This window comes from Bolinopsis microptera, chromosome 5 (genome assembly GCF_026151205.1).
Source record: "Bolinopsis microptera isolate Bmic1 chromosome 5, MBARI_Bmic_1.0, whole genome shotgun sequence".
Taxonomy (NCBI): domain Eukaryota; kingdom Metazoa; phylum Ctenophora; class Tentaculata; order Lobata; family Bolinopsidae; genus Bolinopsis; species Bolinopsis microptera.
Window position 1 is genome coordinate 1,882,896 of NC_087076.1, and position 14,051 is coordinate 1,896,946.

Sequence of the window (14,051 nt, forward strand, 5' to 3'; positions counted from 1 at the left end):
AAAAAAAAAAAAAAAAAAAAAAAAAAAAAAAAAAAAAAAAAACAAAAAAAAAAAAAATTTTTGAAAAAAAAAAAAAAAAAAAAGGAAAAAAAAAAAAAAAAAAAAATAAAAAAAAAAAACCAAAAAAAAAAAAAAAAAAAAAAAAAAAAAAAAAAAAAAAAAAAAAAAAAAAAAAAAAAAAAAAAAAAAATTTAAAAAAAAAAAAAAAAAAAAAAAAAAAAAAAAAAAAAAAAAAAAAAAAAAACAAAAAAAAAAAAAAAAACCCCCCCCCCCCCCCCCCCCAAAAAAAAAAAAAAAAAAAAAAAAAAAAAAAAAAAAAAAAAAAAAAAAAAAAAAAAAACCCCCCCCCCCCCAAAAAAAAAAAAAAAAAAAGAAAAAAAAAATTTAAAAAAAATAAAAAAAAAAAAAAACCATCATAAAAATAAGTTTTGCCCTTTTCCCAACCCCATCGGGCAAGGGGCCACCCCCACCCCAAAAAATGCCCGAATCCAGTAAAATCGATTTAAAATTTTTTTCCCTGTAGTGCTTTTTTTTTCCCGGGTAGGTGGGACGTTTAGTAACAGTGGCCAGTTGGTTAATCGGGCCCGGGTATTGCTTGAGGTAAGGTTCGATTCCAAACTTGTCATACCCGTGGGGGGGGGTCGTGCCTCAGCAAAGGGATCTGAGTGGTTTGGCCCCCCCGGGCCCACTCCCAAAATCGAGAAATTGGGTTGAGGGTTAAATGAGGAGTGCCATTCCCGAAAAGTTGGGCGAAAAAGTATGGTACACATCCCTTAACCTCATGGCCTAATGTAAAATTGAACCCTTGGTTTCCTGAAAATTGGGGTTACACCTTGTGTAACAATGTGGGTTGGAATGTCGAAAGTAAAAATAAGGTTGGAAAAAAAAAAAAGTTTAAAAAAAGGGGGTTCTGCCTGCCCAAACCCCATCATAAAAATAAAGTTTCGTTAACCTGGCCCCACTCCAGGGGCCCCCCCATCCCAAAAATGCCCGAAATCAGCAAAAATTTCCAGATTTAAAATTTTCCCCCTGTATTTGTTTTATGTTCCGGGGTAGGTGGGACAGTTTTAGTTAAAAAAATGGGTTTTCCCGTCCCCAACATATAAAAAAAGTTTCGACTTAAACCCACTGGGGCCCACCCCCGGGGGCCCAGCCACCCCAAAAATGAAAATGAAAAACCCCAGATTTTTAAAAATTTCCCCTGAGTGTTTTATGTTCCGGGTGGGGGGGAATGTTTTGTTTAAAATGGGTTTCCCGCCCCAAACCTTTTTAAAAAAAATAAGTTTGACCTTAACCATCGGGCACCCCCAGGGGCAGCCCCCCCAAATGCCCAAAAATCCGAAAAATAAATTAAAAATTTTCCCCCTGTGGGTTTTTTTATGTTCGGGGTGGGTGGGAATTTTTTTATTTAAAAAAAAAAAATGGGTTCTGTCTGCCCAAAAACCATCATAAAAATAAATTTTCGACCTTTAAACCCCTGGGGGCCACCCCCGGGGCCCCACGCCACCCCAAAATGCCCGGGGAAAATCCAGCAAAAAATCCGATTTTAAAAATTTTCCCCCGTAGTGTTTTATGTTGGGGTAGGTGGGAAGTTTTTTTTTAAAAAATGGGTTTGTGCCCCAAATCATAAAAACAAGTTTGACCTCCCCCCCTCGGGGCCACCCCCGGGCCACGCCACCCCAAATGCCCCGAAACCCCAGTTAAACCCCAGATTTTAAAATCTTTACCCCTTTTGGTGCTTTTTTTTCCCGGGGTAGGGGCATGTTTTTTTAAAAAAATGGGTTTGCTGTCCCAAAAACCATATAAAAATCGTTTCGCCCTTAAACCCCACTGGGGCATCCCAGGGGCCCCCCATCCCAAAATGCCCGAAATCCGCAAAAACCAGGTTTTTAAAACTTTACCTGTAGTGCTTTTATTTTCCCGGGGGTGGTGGGCATGTTTTTTTTAAAAAAAGGGGTTTTTCCCCGCCCCCAAACATAAAATTAAGTTTCGATCTAAACCACTGGGCATCCAGGGGCCCCCCCACCAAAAATGACGAAACCCAGCTAATAGTTTTTAAAATTTTTTCCCCCTGTAGTGCTTTTTTTCCCGGGGTAGGGGGGGACATGTTTTGTTTAAAAAGGGGTTCTGTTGCCCAAACCCCACATAAAAAAAGTTTGACCTTAAAACCCCCTCGGGCACCCCCGGGAGCCACGCCCAAAATTTGCCCAAATCAGAAAAAAAATCATTTTTAAAAAATTTTACCCTGTATGCTTTTTGTTGGGGGTAGGGGGGGCCCATTTTATTTTTAAAAAAATGGGTTCTGTGCCCCAAATTTTTAAAAAAAATAAAGTTTCAAAAACTTAACCCCCTCGGGCACCCCCGGGGCCCCACGCCCATCCCAAAATGCCCAAACCCAGTAAAACCCAGACTTTAAAATCTTTCCCCTGTAGTGTTTTATTTTTCCCGGGGTGGGGGGGAAAATTTTTATTTTTTTAAATGGTTTCCCCTGCCCCAAAAAACCATAAAAAAAAATATTTCGACCTTAAACCATTTTGGGGCCCACTCCAGGGCCACCCAACCCCCAAAAGGGCCGAAATAGAAAAAACCCAGACTTTAAATTTTCCCCCCTGTAGTGTTTTATGGGGGGGTAGGTGGGAATTTTTTATTTTAAAAAAAATGGGTTCTGTGCCCCAAAAAATCTTTAAAAACAAGTTTGCCCCCTTCAACCATGGCCACCCCCAGGGGGCCCGCCCCAAAAAGGGGCCCAAAAACCCAGTTTAAAAAATCCAGATTTAAAAAATTTTAAGGGAGTGCTTTTTGTTGGGGGTGGGGGACTGTTTTTATTTTTAAAAAAATGGGTTTGCTGTCCCAAAACTTAAAAAAATCAAGTTTCCACCTTAAAACCCCATGGGCCACCCCCGGGGCCAGCCATCCAAAATGAGAAATCCGTAAAACCCAGATTTAAAAAATTTTTCCCCCTTAGTTTTTTAGCCCGGGGGGGGGGAAATTTTTTAGTTTAAAAGGGTTCTGCTCCCCCCAAAAATCAAAAAAAAAATTAAGTTTGACCTTAAAAACCCCATCGGGGCCACCCCCGGGGGGCCAGCCACCCCAAAAAATCCCAAAAAATCCCTAAAAAAGCTTTTAAATTTTACCCTTATCTTTTATTTTTTTCCCGGGGGGGGGGAAAGTTTGTTTTTTAAAAAGGGTTTGCTGCCCAAACCTAAAATAAAAATCAAATTTTTCGACTTAAACCCCTGGGCCCCCCAGGAGCCCCCCATCCCAAAATGCCCGAAATCAGCTAAAACCCTACTTTAAAAATTTTTCCCCCTGTAGTGCTTTTTTGTTGGGGTTTGGTGGGCCATTTTATTTTAAAAAAAAGGGTTTTGCTGTCCCAAAACCCATATAAAAAATCAATTTTCGAACTCTAACCACTCGGGCCCCTCCCGGGGCCCCCCCCCACCCCAAAATAAAGAACCCAGCTAAAATCAGATTTAAAAAATTTTTCCCTGTAGGTTTTATGTTCCGGGGGAGGGGGAATGTTTTGTTTTAAAATGGGTTTCTGCCCAAAACCATCATAAAAATCAATTTCGACCAAAACCCACTCGGGCCACCCCCCGGGGGGGCCACCGCCACCCCAAAATGACCGAAACCCGCTAAAATCGCTTTAAAATTTTTCCCCCCTGTGTGCTTTTATTTTTCCGGGGTGGGGGGGAATGTTTTTTTAAAAAAATGGGTTTGCCGTCCCAACCCTCAAAAAAAAATCAAGTTTCGATCTAAACCCACTCCCCCCAAATTTCCGATGTAGGTACGGATTCAAAAACCGAAAAAAATATATTCTCGGCCAAAAAGATCGGGTAGCATGAAACAGAAAAAAGTATTTTCCCAGAAAAACTTTAAAAAATTTGATTTAAAAAAAAATTTTGGTCCGAGTCTTTTTCGATACTTTCCCTCTGAAGCAGAGCCCCCCCTTGATTTTTGTATTGGAAGGGGGGGCTGTTTCCCGAGATGCAATTACAAAGGGGAATCGAGTAAAAAAATGTATATCGAAGGGTAGGTGCGGACTTCAAAAACCGAAAAATTTATTTTTGGTAAATGATCGGGGTAGCATGAAAATGAACAAAAAGTGTTTCCGGGAAAAATTTTTAAAAAAATTTGGATTAGAAAATTTTCGTTTAGTCTTTCGAAAGTATTAAAAAGCGAGCCCCCATTTCCGGTCGTATTAAAAAGGGGGGGCCTCCCTTCCCGAGATGCATTAAAAGGGGGGACCTCGAGTCCAAAATCGAAATACGAATTCAAAACCGAAAAAATTTATTTTTGGTAAAATAAAGGGTAGCATGAAAATGAAAAAAAAAGTAGTTTCCAAAAAAAATTTTTTTAAAAAATTTGGATTTAAAAAAAAATTTAGTCTTATCTTTCCCCGAAAGTACTTTGAAAGAGAGCCCCCATTTCCCGAGGTTGCAAAGGGGGGGCCCTGCCTTCCCGAGATGTTAAAAAAGGGGGACCCCGGTCCAAAACGTATATGGATACGAAAAGAAAAATTTTTTTTTGGTCGAAATGTCAGGGTAGATAAAACATGAAAAAAAAGTAGTTTCCAAAAAAAAATTTTTTTAAAAATTTTGGGACTTAGAAAATTTTTTCGCTTAGTTTTCGATACTAAGGTCTGAAAGCAGAGTTTTTTCCGGCTGTATTGCGTTTTGCGAAGGGGAGGCTGCCTTCAGATCGCATTACAAGGGGCCCCCTCGAGTCAAAATGTATATGATTCGAAAAAAAAAAAATTTTTTTTGGCTCAGAATGTTCGGTAGATAAAACATTAAAAAAAAGTATTTTCCCGAAAAAATTTTAAAAAAAAATTTGGACTTAAAAAAATTTTCAGTTTAGTCATTTCGATTAGTGGGTTTGAAAGCGAGCCCCCCCTTTCCCGAGTGTATTGCGATTTGCGAAGGGGGAGGCCTCCCTTCCCGAGATCGCATTACAAAGGGGCCCCTCGAGTAAAAAAATCGTTTTTCGAACTTCGAAAACAAAAAAAATTATTTTGGTCAGAATGATCAGGGTAGCAAAAACTGAAAAAAAGAGTTTCCAAAAAAATTTAAAAAAATTTGGGATTAAAAAAAATTTTAGTCTTGTCATTCTCGATACGAAAAGGTTGAAAGCAGACCCCCGTTTCCCGAGTTCGTATTGCGATTTGGAAAAAAGGCCTGTTCCCGAGATCGCATTAAAAAAAGGGGCCCCTCGAGCCCAAAATGTAGTATTCTCGAAGTACCTTAAAAGCAGAGCTCCCGTTTCCCGAGTGTTTTTGCGGGGGGAGGCCGACCCGAGATGCTTTTTCAAAGGGGCCTCGAGCCCCAAAAAATCGTATATGAAATTCCCAAAAAAAAAAAAATTTTTTTCGGCTCAGAATGATGGGTAGTGAAAATGAAAAAAAAAAATAGTTTCCAGAAAAATTTTAAAAAATTTGGATTAGAATGTTTTCGTTTTAGTCATTTGATACGTTGAAAGAGGCTCCCGTTTCCCGAGCTTATGCGAAGGGGGGCCCTGCTTCCCGAGTTTGCTTTACAAAGGGGCCCCTCGAGTAAAAAATGTATATCAAAACTTCGAAAACAAAAAAAATTATTTTTGGCTAGAATGATCAGGGTAGCATGAAAATGAAAAAAAAGTTTTTTCCAAAAAAAAATTTTTAAATTTTTTGGACTTAGAAAAATTTTCATTTTAGTTTTCGATAGGATTTTGCGGGGATTTGGGTCATTTTGGGATGGGCGTGGCCCCCGGGAGTGGCCCGGTGGGTTTGGAGTAAAAACTGTTTTTTATGTGGTTTGGACGGGCAAAAAAATTTTTTAAACAAAAAACATGCCCCATACCCGGGGAAAAAAAAAAAAGCATTGGGGGTTTTAAAGATTTTAAATTTGGATTTTGGGATTTGGGTATTTTGGGTGGGCGGGGCCCCCTGGGGGGGCCCCGGGGGTTGAAGGTGAAAATTTGTTTTTTTTATGAGGGGTTTGGGACGGAAAAAAAAACCCCATTTTAAAAAAAAAAAATTCCCCACCCCGGAAATAAAAACCCATACGGGGGTTAAAGATTTTAAAGTTGGTTTTAAGGGATTTCGGTCATTTTGGGATGGGGGGGCCCCGGGATGGCCGAGTGGGTTGGAGGCAAAAACTTGATTTTTTGATGGTTTGGGAAGGCAGAACCCCATTTTTAAAAACTAAAACATGTCCCCCTACCCGGAACCTAAAAAGCACTAAGGGGGGTAAAGTTTTAAAAAGTTGGTTTTTAGCGGGTTTCGGTCTTTTTGGTTGGGGGGGCCCTGGGAGTGGCCCCGAGTGGGTTGGAGGTCAAAAAATTGATTTTTATGATGGTTTTGGGACGGCAAAAAACCCCATTTTTAAAAACTAAAAAATGCCCCACCTACCCAAAAAAACAAAAAAACCATAAGGGGTAAAGATTTTAAGTTGGATTTTAGCTGGATTTCGGTTTTTTTTTGGGAGGGCGGGGCCCCCTGGAGGGGCCCCGAGTGGGTTAGGGGGGTCAAAAATTGTTTTTATGAGGGTTTTGGGAAGGGAACCTTTTTTAAAAAAAAAAAACTTGCCCCCACCCCGGGAAAAACAAAAAAAGCATTTACGGGGGTTAAAAAGTTTTAAAGTTGGATTTAGTGGATTTCGGTCTTTGGGGGATGGGCGTGGCCCCTGGAGTGGCCGAGTGGGTTGAGAGGTCGAAACTTGATTTTTATGATGGTTTGGGACAGGCAGAAACCATTTTTTAAACTAAAACATGTCCCACCTACCCCGGAACATAAAAGCACTACAGGGGTAAAGATTTTAAAGTCTGGATTTTAGCTGGATTTCGGTCATTTTGGGATGGGCGTGGCCCCTGGGAGTGGGTTGAGAGGTCGAAACTTGATTTTTATGATGGTTTGGGACAGGCATGAACCCTTTTTAAACCTAAAACATGTCCCACCTACCCCGGAACATAAAAGCACTACAGGGGTAAAGATTTTAAAGTCTGGATTTAGCTGGATATCGGTCATTTTGGGATGGGCGTGGCCCCTGGGAGTGGCCCGAGTGGGTTGAGAGAGGTCGAAACTTGATTTTTTATGATGGTTTGGGACAGGGCAGAAACCCATTTTTTAAACTAAAACATGTCCCACCTACCCGGAACATAAAAGCACTACAGGGGTAAGATTTTAAAGTCTGGATTTAGCTGGATTTCGGTCATTTTGGATGGGCGTGGCCCCTGGGAGTGGCCCGAGTGGGTTGAGAGGTCGAAACTTGATTTTTATGATGGTTTTGGGACAGGCAGAACCCATTTTTTAAACTAAAACATGTCCCACCTACCCCGGAACATAAAAGCACTACAGGGGTAAAGATTTAAAGTCTGGATTTTAGCTGGATTTCGGTCATTTTGGGATGGGGCGTGGCCCTGGGAGTGGCCCGAGTGGGTTGAGAGGTCGAAACTTGATTTTTATAATGGTTTGGGACAGGCAGAACCCATTTTTAAACTAAAAACATGTCCCACCTTACCCCGGACATAAAAGCACTACAGGGGTAAAGATTTTAAAGTCTGGATTTTAGCTGGATTTCGGTCATTTTGGGATGGGCGTGGCCCCTGGGAGTGGCCCGAGTGGGTTGAGAGGTCGAAACTTGATTTTTATGATGGTTTGGGACAGGCAGAACCCATTTTTAAACTAAAACATGTCCCACCTACCCCGGAACATAAAAGCACTACAGGGGTAAAGATTTTAAAGTCTGGATTTAGCTGGATTTCGGTCATTTTGGGATGGGCGTGGCCCCTGGGAGTGGCCCGAGTGGGTTGAGAGGTCGAAACTTGATTTTTTATGATGGTTTGGGACAGGCAGAACCCATTTTTAAACTAAAACATGTCCCACCTACCCCGGAACATAAAAGCACTACAGGGGTAAAGATTTTAAAGTCTGGATTTTAGCTGGATTTCGGTCATTTTGGGATGGGCGTGGCCCCTGGGAGTGGCCCGAGTGGGTTGAGAGGTCGAAACTTGATTTTTATGATGGTTTGGGACAGGCAGAACCCATTTTTAAACTAAAACATGTCCCACCTACCCCGGAACATAAAAGCACTACAGGGGTAAAGATTTTAAAGTCTGGATTTTAGCTGGATTTCGGTCATTTTGGGATGGGCGTGGCCCCTGGGAGTGGCCCGAGTGGGTTGAGAGGTCGAAACTTGATTTTATGATGGTTTGGGGACAGGCAGAACCCATTTTTAAACTAAAACATGTCCACCTACCCCGGAACATAAAAGCACTACAGGGGTAAAGATTTTAAAGTCTGGATTTTAGCTGGATTTCGGTCATTTGGGATGGGCGTGGCCCCTGGGAGTGGCCCGAGTGGGTTGAGAGGTCGAAACTTGATTTTTATGATGGTTTGGGACAGGGCAGAACCCATTTTTAAACTAAAACATGTCCACCTACCCCGGAACATAAAAGCACTACAGGGTAAAGATTTTTAAAGTCTGGATTTAGCTGGATTTCGGTCATTTTGGGATGGGCGTGGCCCCTGGGAGTGCCCGAGTGGGTTGAGAGGTCGAAACTTGATTTTTATGATGGTTTGGGACAGGCAGAACCCATTTTTAAACTAAAACATGTCCCACCTACCCCGGAACATAAAAGCACTACAGGGGTAAAGATTTTAAAGTCTGGATTTTAGCTGGATTTCGGTCATTTTGGATGGGCGTTGGCCCCTGGGAGTGGCCCGAGTGGGTTGAGAGGTCGAAACTTGATTTTTATGATGGTTTGGGACAGGCAGAACCCATTTTTAAACTAAAACATGTCCCACCTACCCCGGAACATAAAAGCACTACAGGGTAAAGATTTTAAAGTCTGGATTTAGCTGGATTTCGGTCATTTTGGGATGGGCGTGGCCCCTGGGAGTGGCCCGAGTGGGTTGAGAGGTCGAAACTTGATTTTTATGATGGTTTGGGACAGGCAGAACCCATTTATAAAACTAAAACATGTCCCACCTACCCCGGAACATAAAAGCACTACAGGGGTAAAGATTTTTAAGTCTGGATTTTAGCTGGATTTCGGTCATTTTGGGATGGGCGTGGCCCCTGGGAGTGGCCCGAGTGGGTTGAGAGGTCGAAACTTGATTTTTATGATGGTTTGGGACAGGCAGAACCCATTTTTAAACTAAAACATGTCCCACCTACCACGGAACATAAAAGCACTACAGGGGTAAAGATTTTAAAGTCTGGATTTTAGCTGGATTTCGGTCATTTTGGGATGGGCGTGGCCCCTGGGAGTGGCCCGAGTGGGGTTGAGAGGTCGAAACTTGATTTTTATGATGGTTTGGGACAGGCAGAACCCATTTTTAAACTAAAACATGTCCCACCTACCCCGGAACATAAAAGCACTACAGGGGTAAAGATTTTAAAGTCTGGATTTAGCTGGATTTCGGTCATTTTGGGATGGGCGTGGCCCCTGGGAGTGGCCCGAGTGGGTTGAGAGGTCGAAACTTGATTTTTATGATGGTTTGGGACAGGCAGAACCCATTTTTAAACTAAAACATGTCCCACCTACCCCGGAACATAAAAGCACTACAGGGGTAAAGATTTTAAAGTCTGGATTTTAGCTGGATTTCGGTCATTTTGGGATGGGCGTGGCCCCTGGGAGTGGCCCGAGTGGGTTGAGAGGTCGAAACTTGATTTTTATGATGGTTTGGGACAGGCAGAACCCATTTTTAAACTAAAACATGTCCCACCTACCCCGGAACATAAAAGCACTACAGGGGTAAAGATTTAAAGTCTGGATTTTAGCTGGATTTCGGTCATTTTGGGATGGGCGTGGCCCCTGGGAGTGGCCCGAGTGGGTTGAGAGGTCGAAACTTGATTTTTATGATGGTTTGGGACAGGCAGAACCCATTTTTAAACTAAAACATGTCCCACCTACCCCGGAACATAAAAGCACTACAGGGGTAAAGATTTTAAAGTCTGGATTTTAGCTGGATTTCGGTCATTTTGGGATGGGCGTGGCCCCTGGGAGTGGCCCGAGTGGGTTGAGAGGTCGAAACTTGATTTTTATGATGGTTTGGGACAGGCAGAACCCATTTTTAAACTAAAACATGTCCCACCTACCCCGGAACATAAAAGCACTACAGGGGTGAAAAGCACTACAAATCCACTACAAAAATCAAGGAAACGTGCTCTCTACTTCGCATGTTTTGTTGTTTTTAGAGTTACCTGAGCAGTAAATCAGGTTACAAATTGCCTTTATCAGTTGAGCTTAAATAATTTATTTATATCTATATTACTATTATACTTATCAAACTACTTCCTTCCTTAACTTAACAAAGTTAAGTAAGGAAGTAGTTTGATAGGTATAGTAGTAGACACGTTCTATATGAGTAATCTATAATGAATCACGTACAAAAGTATTACCGTGTTAACTTGGTCAAACAATATATTTATTGTGAAATGTGTCTTTGAGATGAAATATGAAACTGCAAAAACCGCATCATAAAGTCACACACCATCACTAGGGTCACTACTCTAACGCATCAACATTGACTCACCTCGTAAGGCTGAAGTGAGCTTATCTGTTTATCATCCCCTTCCAGCGACACTATCAGGTAGGAAATAATGTTCAGACTTTAGCTGTCAAGTCTGTATAATATATAAGTTAGTACATGGCAGTAGGCACTATTTGTAGTGTGATTATCACTAATATACCTGCTAAACGATCATGTTCAATCAATATTCTATTTCAAGCATTAACTGATTGATTATTTCAAAAACGATGCCATCGATAAATTTGGTTATTCAAGAATAAGTCAATAAGTAGAGAAACTGTTTAAGAATTGTACTGATAATTTTACATTCACTGCAGATTTATAACAATCAGAAAAAAATAATGAGGTCTGATCGTCATCTTCTTACAGCGTTCGATGTCTGTGTGAAGGTAAAATGGTGATATCCTCTGGATCAGGACAGAGGTTGAGTGTTATCGGGAGTAATTCTTTAGTAGACCAATTTGACTTATGTCCCTTAAGCGCTTTTAACTACCGTTCACCGAACCTTGACTGCGGCTTTGTTAACAAGGTTTGGCCGGTAGAGGGTCCGCAGTAGTCCCATTACCTTAGTATTGCTGTTCCACTACTAAAATCAGAAAAAAAAGAAGAAAATATCGCATTTATATCCCACTTATATCAAAAATAAATATTATAATATGTATGTATTGACAAAACAAAAATAAAACATCAGTTGTAATTTTAAAAATAAATCGTAATCATCTTAAAATCGGCAAACTTAAAATTAAAATCTTAAAATAATTAAAATCCTGTGAATAAAAGAAACCGTTGAGTCGCAATAAATGTTCTTTCGTGGCAGTCATGTCTATTCGGCGTGGAAACCAGATGATAAAATAATATACAGGAAAATATTATCTTCAAAAATAAAAACAGTTTAGACTAAAAGTTAAGTTATCAGATATTTAACTGAAAGTAAGTAGATAAAAAGTAGATTGTTTCCAGTATAGCATTAAGTCACCCATAGGAATTCTTCTTTAAGATGACAGGCCGTAATCATTGTGATTATTTTGCTAGTAATTTACCACTTTTTAAACAATTCCTTCGTCTTACTTCTCACTTCGTTATTGCTCATCCCTTCAATGTTTTCTCCTAAAGGTCGGCTTATCGGGAATATTTCTGCTTTTCTGCTAAGATTCAGCAATTTCATAAACTGTTGTAGTTCATAGTGTGAACTATGAAGAGAGTACAAGACATTAAAAAATCCTGGTTCTTCTACTGGATCTTTCTCCCGGATCCAGGTTGACTGTTTGTAGCTGTACCCCTCCAGCTCGTAAAACAGCCACTTTAGTGAAGGTTTTATTCTTATTGTCCTGTCTGTGCAGTATTTACAGTCAGCCCCATTAGAATTGTGCACGAATGACTTGTGTGGTGTTTCGATCTTTACATCACCGGACAGGAGTTCAACAATACACTGGTGTAGCTTCTTTTTAGGGTCCTTAGGACAGATACCTAATGAGCTGTCAAACTGATCAGCAAGATGTTTCGCCACTTCCTGCCATCCTAAAGCTGAACAGTCTACATGAACATTTTTATAGCTATCGGGTCCCCCTACACCACTCCCCTCACTGTCGAATCCCTCACTGTCGGGTCTATCTTCGCTATTACATTCGTCTTCATCATTGCTGCGTTCTGATGAATCCGAATTTTCAGTTAATGTCGATACCATATCTGCAATTTCCTCCAATATTATTCGTTTACAGGGAAACTTATTTTTATCACCCTTACGCTCGCCCAGAAGATCTAAACAAGTTATGTCCAGGTACAGAATGTCTATATCTGTGGTGTTTTCAAGAAAGCTCTTCATTTCGTTCGTCACCTCAGATCGTTCGTAGCTCTCGAATCTAAAGTCGCCAGTATACAATGCTTTGTAATGCTTGTCCTTGAATAACATCATCACAGCACCTGGTAAGTGATTTGCTCTAGCAAACTCCACTGTTGTATCGGATACCCCATTTTCTCTGTGCCTCAGAGAAAATCTCTCTCCTACAGCCTTGTAGCGGAACTTATTACTGAGAATTTCTCGTTTATACCCTACCCTACTCATTATAAGTTCTCCAGTCTCTTTAGTGCAATAAATCACGGAGTCATTTGACCTGTCCCTCAAAATATCTTGAAACTCTTTTAGTCCTTCAAAGTGATCCGTATGAGCATGGGAAATAAAATAGTTGGCCACTGTGTCTCCATAAAAATCATCTACTTTTAAACCCCCAGGTTTTTCACTGAAGTGCCGTAAATTCCCATCAAATATAGGTGCCATGCTAAAGAAAGGGGGTGTGAATTTTTGAGAGATTATGGGAAAAGCAAATTTTATAATAAACAGTCCTCGATTTAAATATATTTTTCAATATGTGACGCATTACCAAAAATAAATCTTGGGACTCATTTAAAATTGATAACATTTAAATTTAAAGAATGAGCCATGTACAGACCATTAAGGTCTGGGTTTTGGTCGGTTTTGAGATTGAACTGATAACTTTTGGTAAAAATTTTAGTTTTACAATTATATTGTTCATTTATAGGGGAGCCAAGTGGATATTTGTTGATATTTGTAGATTAATGTAGTATGGATAATCCACGAAAAAAGTGGATGACATTCTACAAATTTATACATTTATCTCCAAAAATTCAGTAGAATTTCTGGGCACATATTTGAAATTACATTTTTTGTAGATAAATGTAGATATTTGTAGATTATTGTCAATGGATAATTCTCGAAAATTCTACAAATTCTACAAATTTATACATTTATCTCCAAAAATTCAGTAGAATTTCTGGGCACATATTTGAGATATACATTTTTTGTAGATAAATGTAGATATTTGTAGATTATTGTAATGGATAATTCACGAAAAAAGTGGATGACATTATCCAAATATCTACAAATATCCACTTGGCCCCCCCCCCCCCCCCCCCCCCCCCCATTTATATTATTCATTTAGAAGGGAAATATTTGTTTGGCTTTTCTGTCGTCTTTGCTTTCATTTTGACGATTCTCGACAAAGTTTCATCTCATCAAGATAAAAATGTTCCTTCAACTCGTGCTAGGCTGTTTAAATTTCTCAGGTAGGTTATTTATAGCACTGGCAGCAAATCTGAACTTCTTATCTGACAAGCAAGCAGACGAGAATTTTAACGGAATTGCCGATAAGAGTGTCCCATTACAAGATTTATACGAATTTGTTTGTCTTATCTTTAGATAGTTTTTAAAGCAAAGATGACACACGATTCCTGGTAAAATATGTAAAACATCTTCATATATAATAATGATTTTACAAAATTAAAGTGACAATCTAAAAACAATCTACAGAAACACATAACATTTGATTGTAAAATATTTTAAGTATCACGACATTATTCGTATTATAAGCATGCTGCGGAGATTGGCGGATTCCTAAAATTTGGTAATCTGTTTGGACCCTCGAGCAAATATAATTTAAGTATTTACTCATTATAGTAATATATTTAAGAAATTATTAATGGACCTGCCAGTCATAGAATATTCGAGAATGATCTGGAATGA

General features: G+C 39.9%; 1 protein-coding gene across 1 annotated transcript; it reads right to left on the reverse strand.

The window, feature by feature from the left end:
• Window positions 1-11,118: 11,118 nt before the first annotated feature.
• Window positions 11,119-12,788, reverse strand: LOC134815289 (uncharacterized). Its single transcript, XM_063823802.1, has 2 exons — window positions 11,490-12,788; window positions 11,119-11,248 (listed from the first exon to the last, which is right to left on the reverse strand). The coding sequence occupies exon 1, from the start codon at window positions 12,786-12,788 to the stop codon at window positions 11,550-11,552; it is 1,239 nt and encodes a 412-aa protein (XP_063679872.1). The 3' UTR covers window positions 11,119-11,248; window positions 11,490-11,549.
• Window positions 12,789-14,051: the final 1,263 nt, after the last annotated feature.

Coding starts and splice junctions, on each gene's coding strand:
- LOC134815289 (XM_063823802.1), bottom strand. CDS start 12,788: ATGGCACCTATATTTGATGGGAATTTACGGCACTTCAGTGAAAAACCT.